We start from the raw sequence: 20,857 nt of genomic DNA, 5'->3' as shown, positions 1-20,857 counted from the left end.
CTTTTACAGTATTTTTTTTCCTACTATAAAAGTCAATCGCTCCAGTTTGGCTACTGACATTCTTCAAAATATCTTCCCTTGTGTTCAGCTGAAGAAAGAAATTCATACAGGTTAGAAACAACTTAAAAGTGAACAATCCCTTTGAAGTGACCAATGAGTTTTACCAGCATCCACACAAGCATTGCATCAGCAGCTCGAGTTCAGTTTGGCAGGTCATTCTACCAGCAGGAAACGGGTCTGTGGAAGTGATTTTGCATTACAATAGTCCAGTCTGGATGGAACAAGTGCTTGGACAATGAGTTGTGTAGCTCTGATAGGAAGGTCCTGATCCTCCTAATGTTGTTTAAGGCAAATCTGCAGGACCAAGAAGTTCTAGCAATGTGATCTGCAAGGCACTCCAGTAGCTCTAGGTGATAGCAGTGATGGAGAAACCATGTTTCTGAAGGACAGATCTAGTGATGAGATGGAGATGGAGAAGAGAAGCGGTCCCAACACTGAGCCCTGAGGCACTCCAGTAGCTCTAGGTGATAGCAGTGATGGAGAAACCATGTTTCTGAAGGACAGATCTAGTGATGAGATGGAGATGGAGAAGAGAAGCGGTCCCAACACTGAGCCCTGAGGCACTCCAGTAGCTCTAGATGATATCAGTGATGGAGTAACCATGTTTCTGAAGGACAGATCTAGTGATGAGATGTAGATGGAGAAGAGAAGCGGTCCCAGCACTGAGCCCTGAGGCACTCCTGTAGCTCGAGATGATATCAGTGATGGAGAAACCATGTTTCTGAAGGACAGATCTAGTGATGACATGTAGATGAAGAAGAGATGCGGTCCCAACACTGAGCCCTGAGGCACTCCTGTAGCTCGAGATGATATCAGTGATGGAGAAACCATGTTTCTGAATGACAGATCTAGTGATGAGATGTAGATGGAGAAGAGAAGCGGTCCCAGCACTGAGCCCTGAGGCACTCCAGTAGCTCGAGATTATATCAGTGATGGAGTAACCATGTTTCTGAAGGACAGATCTAGTGATGACATGTAGATGGAGAAGTGAAGCGGTCCCAACACTGAACCCTGAGGCACTCCAGGCAAAAGTTTGGAATAACTGCATTTATTTATTTAGCACCTAATGATGTTGTGTTTCACATTTCCACAAGTGGAAAAAGCAGAACATTACCAGTATTTTGTAAACACCTCACTTATTCATTACACTTTCCTTCAGGATGTGGAAAAACCATTGTGGCCGTGGCCATCTGTGAACACCATCTGAAGCAGAATCCTGGACGGGCAAAGATTGTGTTCCTGGCTACCAAAGTCGACGTCTATGAACAGCAGTACAAGCTTTTCAACAAACACTTTTCCAGCACTGATCCCAGCATCAGGCAAGAACACACACACACACGGACGTGGACACACACACACACACACACAGTCACACACCGACACACACACGGACAAGTACACACATGGACACACGCACAAACACACACGCGGATACAGACACACACGGACACACACACGGACAAGTATACACATGGACACGCATGGACACACAAACACACACACGGACGCATACACACACACACACACACACTCTCTCACACAAGGACACACACTATCTTACACACCCTCTCTCTCGCACACTCACACGTGGCGTTTTCAGATGGCTCGATCTCTCTAAAGTGTGTGTGTTGTGTGCTGCAGGGTGACGGGGATGTGCGGTGATATGAATCTCTCGCTGCGGCTGCTGGTAGAGAATAATGATATCGTGATGATGACGGCCCAGATCCTGGTGAACGCTCTGCAGAGCGGAGATTTGCCGTCGCTGGAGCTGCTGTCTCTCATCCTACTGGACGAGTGTCACAACACGACCGGAAAACACCCGTACAACAACATCATGACCCGTTACCTGGACACCAAACTCAGCTCCAACACACACTCACTGCCACAGGTGCCTCTGCTCCAACACACACTCACTGCCACAGGGGCCTCAGCTTCAACACACACACTCACTGCCACAGGGGCCTCAGCTCCAACACACACTCACTCCCACAGGTGCCTCAGCTCCAACACACACTCACTGCCACAGGTGCCTCAGCTCCAACACACACTCACTGCCACAGGTGCCTCAGCTCCAACACACACTCACTGCCACAAGTGCCTCAGCTCCAACACACACTCACTGCCACAGGTGCCTATGCTCCAACACACACTCACTGCCACAGGTGCCTCACCAACACAAACTCACTGCCACAGGGGCCTCAGCTCCAACACACATTCACTGCCACAGGTGCCTCAGCTCCAACACACACTCACTGCCACAGGTGCCTCAGCTCCAACACACATTCACTGCCACAGGTGCCTCAGCTCCAACACACACTCACTGCCACAGGGGCCTCAGTTCCAACACACACTCACTGCCACAGGTGCCTCAGCTCCAACACACACTCACTGCCACAGGTGCCTCAGCTCCAACACACACTCACTGCCACAGGTGCCGCAGCTCCAACACACACTCACTGCCACAGGTGCCTCAGCTCCAACACACACTCACTGCCACAGGTGCCGCAGCTCCAACACACACTCACTGCCACAGGGGCCTCAGCTCCAACACACACTCACTGCCACAGGGGCCTCAGCTCCAACACACACTCACTGCCACAGGGGCCTCAGCTCCAACACACACACACTCACTGCCACAGGGGCCTCAGCTCCAACACACACTCACTGCCACAGGGGCCTCAGCTCCAACACACACTCACTGCCACAGGTGCCTCAGCTCCAACACACACTCACTGCCACAGGTGCCTCAGCTCCAACACACACTCACTGCCACAGGTGCCTCAGCTCCAACACACACTCACTGCCACAGGGGCCTCAGCTCCAAAAGACACTCACTGCCACAGGTGCCTCAGCTCCAACACACACTCACTGCCACAGGGGCCTCAGCTCCAACACACACTCACTGCCACAGGGGCCTCAGCTCCAAAACACACTCACTGCCACAGGTGCCTCAGCTCCAACACACACTCACTGCCACAGGGGCCTCAGCTCCAACACACACTCACTGCCACAGGGGCCTCAGCTCCAAAACACACTCACTGCCACAGGTGCCTCAGCTCCAACACACACTCACTGCCACAGGGGCCTCAGCTCCAACACACACTCACTGCCACAGGGGCCTCAGCTCCAAAAAGGTTTTGGTTTGTTTAGTTTTTTTGAGGTGGATAGAATAATATTGCATAGATCTATTGCATTTTATTCTATCCTATCCTGTTTTATTTATTTATTTACTTGTCCTGTGTAGAGTCATGGGAATGTTGGGCCTATCCCAGGCTCTCTGTCCTTTCCATTCTATTCTTATATTGTTATTAGTATTATAATGAGTGTTTTATAATCTCACCTGTCTCAGATTGTGGGCCTGACCGCGTCGGTTGGTGTCGGTTCGTTTAAGGACAAGCCGGAGGCAGTGAACAATATCTTACAGCTCTGTGCCAACCTGGACACTAGGGTCATCGCCACGGTTACCAAACACCGGGATGAGCTCCGGTCGTACGTGCACACACCTGAGAAAGGTCAGGACTTACAGAAACACTCATATGAAATATTATCAATAAATAACACATGATTATTAATCACGCTTGTCCATGTGTCAGACTTCTTCGAGGTTCCTCAGCGCACGTGCGACCCCTTCATCAGAATAATCAGGAACATCATGAGTAACATCGAGCAGCTCGCGCAGAAGGCCTTCAACATCGGTACGCAATCCTTACCACTGTTCACACGCTGTACAAACACTGATACACACTCTAACTCACACACACACACACACACACACACACACACACTAATAAACACACACGTTTGTTTCACTATATTAGTGAGGACATTACATAGACTTCCATTGGTTTTATATCAGGTTCATGCTACTTTCTATCCCCTAACCCAACCCCAATCCCTAAACCTACCCATCACAGACACATCTGCAGAACAACAGATTTAAATAAAAACACGTTTTGGCCGATTTATAAGCCTTTACTAGTTTTAACTAGTGAGGACCAGTCCAATGTCCTCACTATTGAGTCATTTTCATATTTTACTATATAAGTGAGGACATTTTGTGTCCTCACAAGTATTGCCAAACAAGGAACACTCTAACACACACAGACACAGACACACACACACACATACACACACACACACTAATAAACACTAACTCACACAAACACTCTAACTCACACACACACACTAATAAACACTCTAACTCACACAAACGTGTGTGTGTGTGTGTGTCTCAGAGAGCCTGTCGAACATCCAGAACCGCGAATACGGCTCTCAGAAATATGAGCAGTGGATCGTCTCAGTCCAGAAGAGCTGCAGAACCATAGCAATGAAGGACGCAGACGAGGAGAGACGAATCTGCAGAGAACTCTGCAATTACACTGAACATCTGCGGGTGAGACCGACAGCCAGACGGATAGACAGTTGGACAGGCGGATAGATAGAGAGACAGACAGACAGACAGAGACGGATAGACAGATGGTTAGATAGATAGACAGACAGCCAGACGGATAGATAGATAGACGGATAGATAGAGAGACAGACAGACAGAGATGGATAGATAGATAGATAGACGGATAGATAGAGAGACAGACAGAGACGGATAGATAGATAGACAGACGGATAGACAGACAGACAGACGGATAGACAGACAGATAGACAGACAGATGGATAGACAGACAGATAGACAGATCGATGGAGAGACAGACGGATAGACAGTAAGACAGACAGACGGATAGACAGTGAGACAAACAGAAGGATAGACAAATAGACAGATGGATAAACAAATAGACAGACCAAGAGACAGACAGACAGATGGATAGACTGACGGACAGACAGAGTGAATAGACAGAGACAGACAGATAGACCGAGAGACAGACAGACTGATAGACAGACAGATTGAACAGACAGATGGATAGAAAGACAGACAGAGTGAACAGACAGATGGATAGAAAGACAGACGGATAGACAGAGACAGAGAGAAGGATAGACTGACAGCGGAGAGACAGACAGATGGATAGACAGAGAGACAGACGTACAGACAGACGGATAGACAGAGACAGAGAGAAGGATAGACTGACAGCGGAGAGACAGACAGATGGATAGACAGAGAGACAGACGTACAGACAGACGGATAGACAGAGATGGATAGACAGAGAAACAGACAAACGGATAGACAGACAGATAGATGGACAGACGGAGTCATATAGACAGAGAGACAGACGGCTAAACAGAGAGACAAACAGATAGACAGACAGATAGACAGATGGATAGAGAGTCATATAGACAGGCAGACAAACAGAGAGACAGACAGACAGAGTCATATAGACAGGCAGACAAACAGAGAGACAGACAGACAGAGTCATATAGACAGACATATAGGCAGTTAGACAAACAGAGAGACAGACAGACAAAAGAGAGACAGACGGAAAGACAGATTGACAGAGTCATATAGACAGACAAACAGAGAGACAGATGGAGAGACAGAAAGACAAAAGAGAGACAGACAGACGGACAGAGAGTCATATAGACAGATATACAAACAGAAAGACAGAGAGTCGTATAGACAGGCAGACAAACAGAGAGACAGATGGATAGAGAGACAGACAAACAGAGAGACATATAGACAGATAGACAGACGGATAGACAGATGGATAGAGAGTCATATAGACAGACAAACAGAGAGACAGACGGATAGACAGACAGATAGTCATATAGACAGACAGAGAGACAGATGGATAGACAGACAAACAGATAGACAGACAGACAAACAGAGAGACAGATGGATAGACAGACAGACAGTCATATAGACAGACAGACAAACAGAGAGACAGATGGATAGACAGACAGACAGTCATATAGACAGACAGACAAACAGAGACAGATGGATAGACAGACAAACAAAGAGACAGACAAACAGAGAGACAGATGGATAGACAGAGAGACAGACAAACAGAGACAGATGGATAGACAGACAAACAGAGACACAGACGGATAGACAGAAAAACAGAGAGACAGACGGATAGACAGACAGTCATATAGACAGACAGACAAACAGAGAGACAGATGGATAGACAGACAGACAAACAGAGAGACGGATGGAGAGACAGAAAGACAAAAGAGAGACAGACAGACGGACAGAGAGTCATATAGACAGATATACAAACAGAAAGACAGAGAGTCGTATAGACAGGCAGACAAACAGAGAGACAGATGGATAGAGAGACAGACAAACAGAGAGACATATAGACAGACGGATAGACAGATGGATAGAGAATCATATAGACAGACAGACAAACAGAGAGACAGACGGATAGACAGACAGATAGTCATATAGACAGACAGAGAGACAGATGGATAGACAGACAAACAGAGAGACAGATGGATAGACAAACAGAGAGACAGAAGGATAGACAGACAGACAGTCATATAGACAGACAGACAAACAGAGAGACAGATGGATAGACAGACAGACAGTCATATAGACAGACAGACAAACAGAGACAGATGGATAGACAGACAAACAGAGACAGATGGATAGACAGACAAACAAAGAGACAGACAGAGAGACAGACAAACAGAGAGACAGATGGATAGACAGACAGACAAACAGAGACAGATGGATAGACAGACAAACAGAGAGACAGACGGATAGACAGACAAACAGAGAGACAGACGGATAGATAGACAGACAGTCATATAGACAGACAGACAAACAGAGAGACAGATGGATAGACAGACAGACAAACAGAGACAGATGGATAGACAGACAAACAGAGAGACAGACAAACAGAGAGACAGATGGATAGACAGAGAGACAGAGAGACAGACAAACAGAGACAGATGGATAGACAGACAAACAGAGAGACAGACGGATAGACAGACAAACAGAAAGACAGACGGATAGACAGACAGACAGACAGTCATATAGACAGACAGACAAACAGAGAGACAGATGGATAGACAGACAGAGAGACAGACCGATAGACAGACAAAAGAGAGACAGACAGACAGACAGAGTTGAGTGATGTGATGCTGTTGTCTCACTCCTTCAGAAATATAACGACGCTCTGATCATTAATGAGGACGCCCGGACTATCGATGCTCTGGGTTATCTGGATGGGTTTTTTGAGCAGGTCCGGAACGCCGGCTACCACGAGACTGAGAGGAAGCTCACCGCGCTCTACGACTGTAAAGAACTTTAACATCACTTACTTTTGTTTCATCAGCGTTACATTTGACTTCAGCGCTGTTTAGGAGGAGCACCAGCAGGCCTGGGTCAGTTCACAGAGTGTGTGTGTTTAACTGATGCAGGTCAGCGGCCGCAGCTGCTGCATTTGGCCACCGAGGGGCAGCAGAACCCTAAACTAGAGGAGCTGAAGTTCATCCTGGAGGAGGAATATCACAATAATGATCAGACTCGCACCGTCCTGTTCGTTAGGACTCGTGCCCTCGCTGACGTGAGTAATGGGACTGCTGCACATAATGTGTGTTCCTTCTTCAAATGTCTGATTTGTGTGTGTGTGTGTGTTAACTCTGATATAAGGCCATGAAGAAATGGATTGAGGACACAGATTCCCTAAAGTTCCTGAAGCCTGGAGTTCTGATAGGAAAAGGACGTAAATCCCACTTTACCGACTCAGGTGGGAATTTAAACACACACACACACACACACACACACACACACACACACACACACACACACACTCTTACACACACACACACGTTTGTTTTTGTGACATATGGGGGCATTCCATAGGCGAAATGGTTTTTATGCTGTGCAAACCATATTTTCTATCCCCCTACACTGCCCCTGCCCCTAAACTGGCCCATCACACACACACACACACACACACACACACACACACACACACACACACACACACACACACACACACACACACACACACACACTGCCCCTAAACCTACCCATCACAGGAAACATTCTGCATTTTTACTTTCTCATAAAAACTCCTCCTGTGTGATTTATAAGCCTTTTGAAAAGTGGGGCCATGGGTAATGTCCTCATATTTCACCCTCTCCTGTAATACCTGTGTCATACCCATGGCATTATACACATTTGTGTCCTCATATGTCACAAAAACATGCAGAATGACAACCAAGATGTATTTGTACGTACAAAATTGTAGTACAACAAAAAAAAATTACAACATTTTATTTAAAAATAAAATTTTACAGAATGAGCAGAGCTGGAGTCTAGAAAAAGAAGGAGCTCAAAAATAAACCCAGATGGTTTAACGTTTGAAAATGAAGAAATTAAGTATGTGAATAAAATATTAGTATTGACCATAAATATAACTATTGTTTATATGTGGCCAAATTGTGCCGCCATGAAAATAAGCACAGCAAACCTTGAGCTTTTCTTTACTTGATGAAAATTTAGATTTATATTTATAAGTATAGCCCATAGACTGTAAAAAAATATGGTGTAGTGTCCGTGACGTCACCCATAGGATTCTGATAAGCCGTTCTGAAGCTTAAAGTAGGGGCGAGCTGGGCGTTGCCATCTTGTGAGCGAATCATCGCGTGTCACTCCCGGATAACAGAAAATGGGCAAAAAGGCGGGATGTGCGCGGAGCTGAGGTGACGCAATAACTATAGACGGCGGATAAATGGCTATCCACTTGTAACCACGCCCTTAATTATGCAGAACCTTAAGGCTTTATATAACGTAAACGAATGAGTTATAAAAAAATTCACCCCCCTCAGAGTTGTCATGTAGACCAAAATTAGCCGTATAGACCAAAACCACAATTTGTACCAGGCTGTAAACATGTTTTTTTCTGCTTTAAAGTTGAGAATTTTAACATGGGGCTCAATGAGATTCTTCTCCTTCTGGAGGCTGCCCCTAGTGGCCAGTTGAGGAATTGCAGTTTACATTACTTCCGTATTGGCTTCAAGAGAGATCGCGGGAGGTTGCCGCTTGGTATAGCCCTATAAGAGTTATTTTTGTATATTTTTTATTAATATTTTGAAGTAGATTACATTTTTATATTTTCTGTTTTCCTTTCAATTGAAGTTTTAGTCATTTTTGTAATGTTTTTTTGTTTGATTTTTTTTATAATTTATTTAATTAATTTTCTGATATGACTTTTTTTGCTGTAAATGTCAATTTAGTTTTTAAGTTTTAGTTCACTCACACTTAACAAAAAAATAGAAATTATAATTATAGAATTATTAAGGCCCTTTCACACCGGACGCGATTTTGACGTGCGAATAATTCGCGCAATGGGTTTTTTTTTTCGATCAGCTGTTTGTGTAATGAGCGCTTCCACACCGAACGCGAATGTGCTGAGGCGAAAAAACAACATTTATTTTTTTCGTTTCGATGTCAATTTTTTTTCCTCTAGCGGCGACAAAAACGGCTTCAACCAATCACATAAAAGGAAACAGGTGACGAAATGTCCAGTTGATGTCACGAGCTATTCACTCAACGTTAACCTTTGCCAGGCATGGCATTTCTCATGAGATTACAGCTGTAAGCTGTTCAGCTGCAGCTGTGTTTGCCCACTGTATGCTACAGACAGCAATAACTTAACTTATGAGTTAGTATAAGAACTTATAAGTTATTACCTTTTATAAATAATTGATTTTTTTTTAAACATTGTGTCCACGATTATGGAAAGTTGCCATCAGTATAGGCTACGTCTGTGGCACTGAAATGTTTACACTGTGACTCGACTGGAAACACCTGCTCGGATCGATTGATTCCTGAAGTGCGCGGTTTGTCTCGTCAGATGCGCTGCCGTCTCTGGAGGAGATCCTCAAATTGTCTCACAGACTTTAGAAAGTAAGTGCAGAATGGCCATGATAAAGTTTTAGCTCCTGTACAAGATTAGCATCCTCCCCTTCAGACTCTGTTCTATAAGACTGGCTGCACCCAAAACCTTCCTCTCGGTCCTTTAAATAAAATGAAACGCTCGCCTTCACTGAAGGATGAAGTGCCGTGTTTTCTCAGCTGTCGCCGCGAATGTTTTGGACTGTTGAAGTTCTGAAACATCGCAAATTCGTGTCGCGGCTGATGTGAATGGTTTTGACGCGAAATATTCGCATGCGAAATATTCGCTTATTCGTTACGCTTTTTCGTTACGCGTCCGGTCTGAAAGGACCTTTAAGGGATGCAACAATACAGTTATTCCACGGTTCAGTACATACCTCAGTTTTTAACCACGGTTTTCGGTTCGTTTTTTTGCTTCTTTTTTTATTCTATTCTTAGGCGACAGGAACAGAAAGTTATTAGTGATACTCTTTCTTTATTTTACTTAAGACTTGAAAAACCTTACTTAAACTTAAACTGACTTAAAAAAAAACCTTGTACACATTCCCAGTGTATTGTATAATATAGAATAAATATATATAAAGATTTACAGTGGCAGCTCAGAGATGTACAGCAGCATTTAAGTGTAACATTTAATGAATAATTGTAAAATTAAAACACTATATGTCTTTAATTTAAAACATACATTGATTTAAAGCGACTGTATTATTCGAGCAGTGAGTGATTTTCTCTGACTTTTGTTGTTGTATTAACATCATTTTAGAGGAGAACTGTCCCTTTAAGGACGAGTGCTCATCTCATATACAGACACATGATTTTACTTTCACTTTAGACATAACCGACTGTGTTAATATATGTGAACCTTGTGTGTGTTTGACAGTATTAGCGCAGTAAGAATTAGTCCAGTAATCACGTGTGTTTGACAGACTTTTAGTGCACACTCAGTGCATGTAAAACGCAAATGAAATGTTTAACCGGCAAGGCTTTAAAACGCGGCTAACACCCCCTAACTAAGAGCATATGATTGGATATTGCTCATATCAGCTCGTAGACAGGGACACTCAAACAGAGCTGAAATAAACTGAAGCCCCTTTCACACTGCGATTCCGGCAAATACACGGATAATGCGACCCAGCATTTGTTCCCGGGCCGCTAGATTTGGTCCATTCACACTGCCAGCGAAATACCGTAATATGTGCGCTTTCACACACAACCCGTAACGGTCCCGGATCGAGTTGACACGTGACATCCTGATGTGACGTATAATGGCGAGCGATCTCCGCTTCAGCGCGGATAGTAAGGAGCTCCGTGGTCTCGACTTGTGTCCAGTTTGCGCACATTTCTGCTTGTTTAATTTTAGTTTCTTTTGTATACGAAAACTCTCTGCGTTTAAAACACAGACGAGCTCTTCTGGCACTGCAGGGTTGTGTTATTGAAAAAACAAGCTCTAGGAGTCGCACGATAACTACGTACACGTTGCGGCATTAGTTTTGGCTTTTGTTCACACAGCGCTCGTCCCGGGTCGAATCCCGCAATGTTACTAGGTCCCCGACCCGGGTCGAATTCGGTAATCAATGCCGGGACGTGGTTGCTTTCACACAGAAGGCGACCCGGCAATGTTCCGGGAATATTGCGGGTCCGACGTGCAGTTAGAAAGGGGCTTGAGAGGAATATTTCAAACAGAGAGAAATGGAAATAATTAATTAAATGCAAAACCGGAAAAAAAACGCAATATCATCAGCGCGTATTGAACCGTGAATGCCGTACCGAACGGTTCAATATTATATTGAGTATTGTGGCATCCCTCATAATTATATACTATATATATAGTAATGAGATTTTTTTTTGCTCAGTTTTAATTAACAATAATATTATATGACAATAATTTGACATTTTATTTTCATGTCATGTAAAGCTTTGTAACAAAAATCATAATAGTGAGATTCACAGTAATTCATGAATAATAGAATCGTTTTTATTTGTGTCATGTTTCGGGTGTGTGTGTGTGTGTTTGTGACATATGAGGACACAAGTGTGTATAATGCCATGGGTATGACACAGGTATTACAGGAGAGGGTGAAATATGAGGACATTACCCATGGCCCCACTTTACAAAAGGCTTATAAATCACACAGGAGGAGTTTTTATGAGAAAGTAAAAATGCAGAATGTTTCCTGTGACGGGTAGGTTTAGGGGCAGTGTGTGTGTGTGTGTGTGATGGGTAGGTTTAGGGGCAGGGGCAGTGTAAGGGGATAGAAAATACGGTTTGTACAGTATAAAAACCATTACGCCTATGGAGAGTCCCCACATGTCACAAAAACAAACGTGTGTGTGTGTGTGTGTGTGTGTGTGTGTGTGTGTGTGTGTGTGTGTGTGAGCCTGTTTATGTGGTTTATGAGGACACAAATTTGTATAACTACATGGGTATTACACTGGTATTACTCTATAAATGTGGTTTATAAGGACATTTCAAATGTCCTCATAATTCAAATGGCCTTAAAAACATACTAAATGGTGTTTTTTTGAGAAAGTAAAAATGCAGAATGTTTCCTGTGATGGGTAGGTTTAGGGGCAGGGGCTGTGTGTGTGTGATGGGTAGGTTTAGGGGCAGGGGCTGTGTGTGTGTGATGGGTAGGTTTAGGGGCAGGGGCAGTGTGTGTGTGATGAGTAGGTTTAGGGGCAGGGGCAGTGTGTGTGTGTGTGTGATGGGTAGGTTTAGGGGCAGGGGCAGTGTGTGTGAGTGTGTGATGGGTAGGTTTAGGGGCAGGGGCAGTGTGTGTGTGATGGGTAGGTTTAGGGGCAGGGGCAGTGTGTGTGTGATGGGTAGGTTTAGGGGCAGGGGCAGTGTGTGTGTGATGGGTAGGTTTAGGGGCAGGGGCAGTGTGTGTGTGATGGGTAGGTTTAGGGGCAGGGGCAGTGTGTGTGTGATGGGTAGGTTTAGGGGCAGGGGCAGTGTGTGTGTGTGTGATGGGTAGGTTTAGGGGCAGGGGCAGTGTGTGTGTGATGGGTAGGTTTAGGGGCAGGGGCAGTGTGTGTGTGATGGGTAGGTTTAGGGGCAGGGGCAGTGTGTGTGTGTGTGATGGGTAGGTTTAGGGGCAGGGGCAGTGTGTGTGATGGGTAGGTTTAGGGGCAGGGGCAGTGTGTGTGTGTGTGATGGGTAGGTTTAGGGGCAGGGGCAGTGTGTGTGTGTGTGATGGGTAGGTTTAGGGGCAGTGTAAGGGGATAGAAAATACGGTTTGTACAGTATAAAAACCATTACGCCTATGGAGAGTCCCCATATGTCACAAAAACAAACGTGTGTGTGTGTGTGTGTGTGTGTGTGTGTGTGTGTGTGTGTGTGTGTGTGTGTGTGTGTGTGTGTGTGTGTGTGTTGTTGTGCTACAGGAATGACGCTGACCAGTAAGAAGGGGGTGTTGGACTCTTTTAAGAGCTCCGATCAGAGTAAGATACTCATCGCCACATCTGTCGCTGATGAAGGCATCGATATCCCACAATGCAACCTGGTTCTGATGTATGAATATGTGGGTAACGTGGTGAAGATGGTGCAAGTTCGAGGTAACAAAAATGTACACTCTTTCACACACATTTAAACACAAATACACTGATTCATCACCACATACGTGTGTGTGTGTGTGTGTGTGTGTGTGTGTGTGTGTGTGTGTGTGTGTGTGTGTGTGTGTGTGTGTGTGTGTGTGTGTGTGTGTGTGTGTGTGTGTGTGTAGGTCGTGGCCGTGCGCAGGGCAGCCGTTGTTTCCTGATCTCCAGTAGTAAAGATCGCATTATGAAAGAGAAAATAAACATGATTAAGGAGAAAATCGTGGAGGAGGCCATCGTCGAACTGCAGAGCCACCCTGCTGAACTCAGTAACAAGGTTCTGCACTTTCCCTGCATGTTTTAAACATTAGTGCATCTCTGCTGTGCGACGTTGAATGTGGGTGTGTATGTGTGCCCTTGTTTATATTACATTGTGTGGACCAAATGTCCCCATAAGGATAGTAAAACCTGAGATTACCTACATTGTGGGAACCAGCCAGCGGTCTCCAATGTTTCCTGTGATGGGTAGGTTTTGTGTGTGTGTGTGTGTGTGTGTGTGTGTGTGGGTAGGTTTAGGGGCAGGGGCAGTGTGGGGGGACAGAAAATACGGTTTGTACGGTATAAAAACCATTACGTTTATGGAGAGTCCCCACAAAGATAGTGAACCAGACGTGTGTGTGTGTGTGTTCAGGTGGACGTGTTGCAGAGAGAAGAGAAGGCCCGGAGGGATCGTGTCGGCGCCAGTCCCGAAAAACCCAAAACACAAGGCAGCTACCGGCTCGTCTGCGGGAAGTGCAAGAAGTTTGCATGCTTGACTGACAACCTCAGAGTCGTGCAGGTATGACCTTAATATTAAATTAAATTATAAAAATAAAATAAATACACTCAATAAATTGAAATAAATGTGATTATCAAAGTATCAAGTGAAGTGGGGAAAGTACAACCTGTATCATTACGGTAGTAATGTATTTCTGTTCTCATTTTTATAATTAGTAAAAATAATAAAATATAAAAAAACTTAAAACCACAGGCTTTTTAAACTACTGATATTAAAAATACTTAAAACCTTTACACTTCAAGGTTTTTTCCTCAAGCTTTACTTATCTTTAAAAAAACTTTGTTTTTTAAATGACTTTAATCCTAAAAAAACTTTGAGCTTTTTAAACTACTCATCCTAAAAAACTTAACCTTCAAACTTTAAGCTTTTTAAACTACGTATCCTAAAAAACTTAAAATCTTTCAACTGAGCTTTTTAAACTACTTATCCTAAAAAACTTAACTTTCAAACTTTAAGCTTTTGTAACTACTTATCTTAAAAAAATCTTAACCTTCAGAATTTAAGCTTTAAACTACTTTCCTGACTTAAAATCTGTAAACTTTGAGTTTTTTAAACTACTTATCCTAAAAAAAAACTTAAAATCTTTAAACGTTGAGCTTTTTTTTAAACTACTCATCCTAAAAAACTTAAAATCTTCAAACTTTAAGCTTTTTAAACTACTTATCCTAAAAAAAACTTAATCTTCAAACTTTGAGCTTTTTAAACTACTTATCCTAAAAAAAACGTAATCTTTAAACGTTGAGCTTTTTAAACTACTTATCCTAAAAAACTTAAAATCTTCAAACGTTGAGCTTTTTAAACTACTTATCCTAAAAAAAACTTAATCTTTAAACGTTGAGCTTTTTAAACTACTTATCCTTAAAAAAACTTAAAATCTTTAAACTTTGAGCTTTTTAAACTACTAGTCCTAAAAAACATAAAATCGTCAAACTTTGAGCTTTTTAAACTACTTATCCTAAAAAAAACTTAAAATCTTCAAACTTTGAGCTTTTTAAACTACTTATCCTAAAAAAAACTTAAAATCTTCAAACTTTGAGCTTTTTAAACTACTTATCCTAAAAAACTTAAAATCTTCAAACTTTAAGCTTTTTAAACTACTTATCCTAAAAAACTTAAAATCGTCAAACTTTAAGCCTTTTAAACTACTTATCCTAAAAAACTTAAAATCTTCAAACGTTGAGCTTTTTAAACTACTTATCCTTTAAAAACTTAATCTTTAAACGTTGAGCTTTTTAAACTACTTATCCTAAAAAACTTAAAATCTTCAAACGTTGAGCTTTTTAAACTACTTATCCTAAAAAACTTAACTTTCAAACTTTAAGCTTTTTAAACTACTTATCCTAAAAAACTTAAAATCTTCAAACGTTGAGCTTTTTAAACTACTTATCCTAAAAAAAACTTAAAATCTTCAAACTGAGCTTTTTAAACTACTTATCCTAAAAAACTTAACTTTCAAACTTTAAGCTTTTGTAACTACTTATCTTAAAAAAATCTTAACCTTCAGAATTTAAGCTTTAAACTACTTTCCTGACTTAAAATCTGTAAACTTTGAGTTTTTTAAACTACTTATCCTAAAAAAAACTTAAAATCTTTAAACGTTGAGCTTTTTTTTAAACTACTCATCCTAAAAAACTTAAAATCTTCAAACTTTAAGCTTTTTAAACTACTTATCCTAAAAAAAACTTAATCTTCAAACTTTGAGCTTTTTAAACTACTTATCCTAAAAAAACGTAATCTTTAAACGTTGAGCTTTTTAAACTACTTATCCTTAAAAAAACTTAAAATCTTTAAACTTTGAGCTTTTTAAACTACTAGTCCTAAAAAACTTAAAATCGTCAAACTTTGAGCTTTTTAAACTACTTATCCTAAAAAAAACTTAAAATCTTCAAACTTTGAGCTTTTTAAACTACTTATCCTAAAAAAAACTTAAAATCTTCAAACTTTGAGCTTTTTAAACTACTTATCCTAAAAAACTTAAAATCTTCAAACTTTAAGCTTTTTAAACTACTTATCCTAAAAAACTTAAAATCTTCAAACTTTAAGCCTTTTAAACTACTTATCCTAAAAAACTTAAAATCTTCAAACGTTGAGCTTTTTAAACTACTTATCCTTAAAAAACTTAATCTTTAAACGTTGAGCTTTTTAAACTACTAGTCCTAAAAAACTTAAAATCTTCAAACTTTAAGCTTTTTAAACTACTTATCCTAAAAAAAACTTAAAATCTTCAAACTTTGAGCTTTTTAAACTACTTATCCTAAAAAAAACTTAAAATCTTCAAACTTTGAGCTTTTTAAACTACTTATCCTAAAAAACTTAAAATCTTCAAACTTTAAGCCTTTTAAACTACTTATCCTAAAAAACTTAAAATCTTCAAACATTGAGCTTTTTAAACTACTTATCCTTAAAAAACTTAATCTTTAAACGTTGAGCTTTTTAAACTACTCATCCTAAAAAACTTAAAATCTTCAAACTTTAAGCTTTTTAAACTACTTATCCTAAAAAAACGTAATCTTTAAACTTCGAGCTTTTTAAACTACTTATCCTAAAAAACTTAAAATCTTCAAACTTTAAGCTTTTTAAACTACTTATACTAAAAAACTTAAAATCTTCAAACGTTGAGCTTTTTAAACTACTTATCCTAAAAAAACGTAATCTTTAAACTTCGAGCTTTTTAAACTACTTATCCTAAAAAACTTAAAATCTTCAAACTTTAAGCTTTTTAAACTACTTATCCTAAAAAAACTTAATCTTTAAATGTTGAGCTTTTTAAACTACTCATCCTAAAAAACTTAAAATCTTCAAACGTTGAGCTTTTTAAACTACTTATCCTAAAAAAAACTTAAAATCTTCAAACATTGAGCTTTTTAAACTACTCATCCTAAAAAACTTAAAATCGTCAAACTTTGAGCTTTTTAAACTACTTATCCTAAAAAAACCTTAAAATCTTCAAACGTTGAGCTTTTTAAACTACTTATCCTAAAAAAACTTAATCTTTAAATGTTGAGCTTTTTAAACTACTCATCCTAAAAAACTTAAAATCTTCAAACTTTAAGCTTTTTAAACTACTTATCCTAAAAAAAACTTAAAATCTTCAAACATTGAGCTTTTTAAACTACTCATCCTAAAAAACTTAAAATCTTCAAACTTTAAGCTTTTTAAACTACTTATCCTAAAAAAACGTAATCTTTAAACTTCGAGCTTTTTAAACTACTTATCCTAAAAAACTTAAAATCTTCAAACTTTAAGCTTTTTAAACTACTTATACTAAAAAACTTAAAATCTTCAAACGTTGAGCTTTTTAAACTACTTATCCTAAAAAAACGTAATCTTTAAACTTCGAGCTTTTTAAACTACTTATCCTAAAAAACTTAAAATCTTCAAACTTTAAGCTTTTTAAACTACTTATCCTAAAAAACTTAAAATCTTCAAACGTTGAGCTTTTTAAACTACTTATCCTAAAAAAAACTTAAAATCTTCAAACATTGAGCTTTTTAAACTACTCATCCTAAAAAACTTAAAATCGTCAAACTTTGAGCTTTTTAAACTACTTATCCTAAAAAAAACTTAAAATCTTCAAACGTTGAGCTTTTTAAACTACTTATCCTAAAAAAACTTAATCTTTAAATGTTGAGCTTTTTAAACTACTCATCCTAAAAAACTTAAAATCTTCAAACTTTAAGCTTTTTAAACTACTTATCCTAAAAAAAACTTAAAATCTTCAAACATTGAGCTTTTTAAACTACTAGTCCTAAAAAACTTAATCTTTAAATGTTGAGCTTTTTAAACTACTCATCCTAAAAAAACTTAATCTTTAAATGTTGAGCTTTTTAAACTACTCATCCTAAAAAACTTAAAATCTTCAAACGTTGAGCTTTTTAAACTACTTATCCTAAAAAAAACTTAAAATCTTCAAACATTGAGCTTTTTAAACTACTAGTCCTAAAAAACTTAAAATCTTCAAACTTTAAGCTTTTTAAACTACTTATCCTAAAAAAAACTTAAAATCTTCAAACATTGAGCTTTTTAAACTACTTATCCTAAAAAACTTAAAATCTTTAAACTTTAAGCTTTTTAAACTACTAGTCCTAAAAAAAATTAAAATCTTCAAATATTGAGCTTTTTAAACTACTTATCTTAAAAAACATAAAATCTTTAAACATGGAGCTTTTAAACTACTTTTCTAAAAAAAAAACTTAAAATCTGTAAACTTTGAGCTTTTTTAAACTACTTATCCAAAAAAAAAATTAAATCTTTCAACTTTGTGCTTTTTAAACTACTTATTATAAAAAACTAAAAATCTTCAAACTTTGAGCTTTTTAAACTACTTATCCTAAAAAAAAAAAAACCTTCAAACTTTAAGCTTTTTAAATTACTTAATTTAGCATAGTTTTTACACCTTTGGCATAACATTTAATATAAATTAAAGTAAATACTTTATAGTTATAATGTCATGTCAAAGGTGTAAAAAATATGCTATATTGGCTGGTTGAGACAATCTTCCGGCCACTTTTCAGAGTCATAAAAGCTGCTTTCTATCCCCAGTTTTACTAAGGATATTAATTTTAGACCATCTTCTGTTTGTTTGTCTGTCTTTCATCTTTCTCCTTCCCTCTTTCCCTCAGGAGTCTCATCATATTGCTGTGGATCGCTCCATGTTTGAGCGCTGTATAACTGTTCCTCATAAGAAACCCAGAAACTTCTGTGGCTTCAATAAGAAAGAGAAGCTGCTCTGTGCCGACTGCAAACACGACTGGGGCCTCGTCGCCTCTTACCTCACGATCCAGGTGATTTTATAGTATAATTGAGATACTATCAGGTTTTTTTTGTTAATATACTGAATCAGATTTCATTTTTATATTTTGCTATAGTTTCTATAGTTTACACTTTAATTTCAGTTTTAGTGATATAGTTGTTTTTATTTGTGTTTACATGTCAGAATAGTTTTTATTCATTTTCAAGAGCGTAGCACTATTGTAATTGTAAATATTTTCCAAGGATCAGCATTCTCCACTAAAAATGTTCAGGCAGACCAAACTGTAAGTCGTAGAGACTTGAAACTTTGAGGGATGGTAGTACTCACACCGCTTACAACGGCCCTGCCCCAAATGGCACCCTAAACGTGATCATCTCTTCCTAAAGAATAAAGATTAATTAATATCTCTTAAGCAGTGTTGCCACAGTTACTTTGAAAAAGTAATCTGACTACTGATTACTTCTTTAAAAAGTAATTTAGTTACTTTACAGATTGCTTGATTTTAAAAGTAACTAAGTTAGATTACAAGTTACTTTACTAGTTACATTCAGCAGTTGCCGACAACACCCCCGCCGCCTCATCATAGAAATGACAACCGTTTTTGCCAACACTCACTTTATTGGAAGTGCATTTTTAACAGTAACGTCAACAATCTCTTGACATTTTAAGTTGAATGTCAGTGGCACCCTTCCTCTGAGTCCGCATTTTCACGATGTAATGCAAACTCATGAGCACCCTTCTTTAAGATTCATAACCATTCGAATCTTTCTTTGAGGATTGAAACAAATATATATATTTAAATAATATATTTTATTTTTGGTGTAAGTTTGGTAAAACCTTTTTTATGTCAGTTTAGTTTTTGTTTTAGTTAATTTTGTACTTAAACTTCATCAAAAAATGAGAAATGTTGGCTGGCTAAAAGAATAAAAAGTTTGTCATTTTGTTGTTTTTGCCTTTTTTTACTTTTACTTTTTTAACCCAAAAATGTCTATATAGTTTGTTTTGTTTCGTTTTAGTTTATTTAGTTTATTTTAGCTGAAACTAAATAAATGTAAGTTTTTCATACATTTTATTTCAGTTAATGAAATTAGTTTTATATTGTTTTAGTTAACGATGATAACTCTGATTCTGAGCGGATGAAACTGAAATCAAAAACTGTCAAGAACAGATATATTACGTAAAACTTAAAGTATTTGTACACTATTTAAAATACAGCTCTGACAGAACGCAAGATTTAGACTAATTGGACTCTGAGTTTAAGTGTGTGTTGAATACTGATTCTTATTATTAGTTGATGATAAACGGATGAATTCTTGTTGTGGTGTGACTCCAGGATCTGCCGCTGTTGAAGATCGAGAGTTTCGTGGTGCAGGATTGCACCACTGACAAGCAGTTTTACTTCAGGAGATGGCGTGACGTGACGTTTGCCATCCGGGAGTTTGACATTACGGAGCTCACGCCTCTAACATGGCCGCTGAGAGACAGAACGGCAAACACAACAGAAGCTTAAATCTTTCCCATCTCACTCCAAAATTTTACTTTTTAATTTGGTGAACTCTGATTGTGTAATCCATATGATGTGTAGTCTGTTAAAAACCCAACAAACATACACAGTAGTGTAAGATTACTCTTTTTAAAGAAGAGTAATCTTAAAGATTTAAAGATTACTAATCTTTTTAAGATTACGTGTTGAGCAAATGTTTATTGTAACATTTTAATTTAAACTGGGATTGGGTACTTTTCCTGGTAATTCAACTGATAAATTAGACATGGCTATTTTTAAATAATTAATAATGAAATTATTTGATATGAATGTATCTGTTACATTTGATATCAACTGAAGATTATCTAAATAAAATATATAATGATATTAAAA

At 39.1% G+C, this 20,857-nt stretch overlaps 1 protein-coding gene across 1 annotated transcript in view; it reads left to right on the top strand.

Moving 5' to 3' along the window:
• Nucleotides 1–20,857, top strand: part of rigi (RNA sensor RIG-I) — a 34,365-nt gene extending 13,508 nt beyond the window's left edge. The window contains exons 7-19 of the mRNA XM_067445446.1: nt 1,220–1,379; nt 1,702–1,948; nt 3,410–3,572; nt 3,654–3,755; nt 4,296–4,453; nt 7,113–7,248; nt 7,372–7,517; nt 7,604–7,700; nt 13,241–13,411; nt 13,579–13,727; nt 14,082–14,228; nt 18,851–19,012; nt 20,315–20,857. Of these exons, the coding sequence (XP_067301547.1) occupies nt 1,220–1,379; nt 1,702–1,948; nt 3,410–3,572; nt 3,654–3,755; nt 4,296–4,453; nt 7,113–7,248; nt 7,372–7,517; nt 7,604–7,700; nt 13,241–13,411; nt 13,579–13,727; nt 14,082–14,228; nt 18,851–19,012; nt 20,315–20,491 (2,015 nt within the window). The 3' untranslated portion in view covers nt 20,492–20,857. The remainder of the gene's footprint in view (nt 1–1,219; nt 1,380–1,701; nt 1,949–3,409; nt 3,573–3,653; nt 3,756–4,295; nt 4,454–7,112; nt 7,249–7,371; nt 7,518–7,603; nt 7,701–13,240; nt 13,412–13,578; nt 13,728–14,081; nt 14,229–18,850; nt 19,013–20,314) is intronic.

The sequence above is a fragment of the Pseudorasbora parva genome, chromosome 6 (genome assembly GCF_024679245.1).
Source record: "Pseudorasbora parva isolate DD20220531a chromosome 6, ASM2467924v1, whole genome shotgun sequence".
Classification (NCBI taxonomy): domain Eukaryota; kingdom Metazoa; phylum Chordata; class Actinopteri; order Cypriniformes; family Gobionidae; genus Pseudorasbora; species Pseudorasbora parva.
The sequence above is the reverse complement of the archived record's forward strand: the minus strand, read 5'-3'. Positions and strand labels throughout refer to the sequence as shown.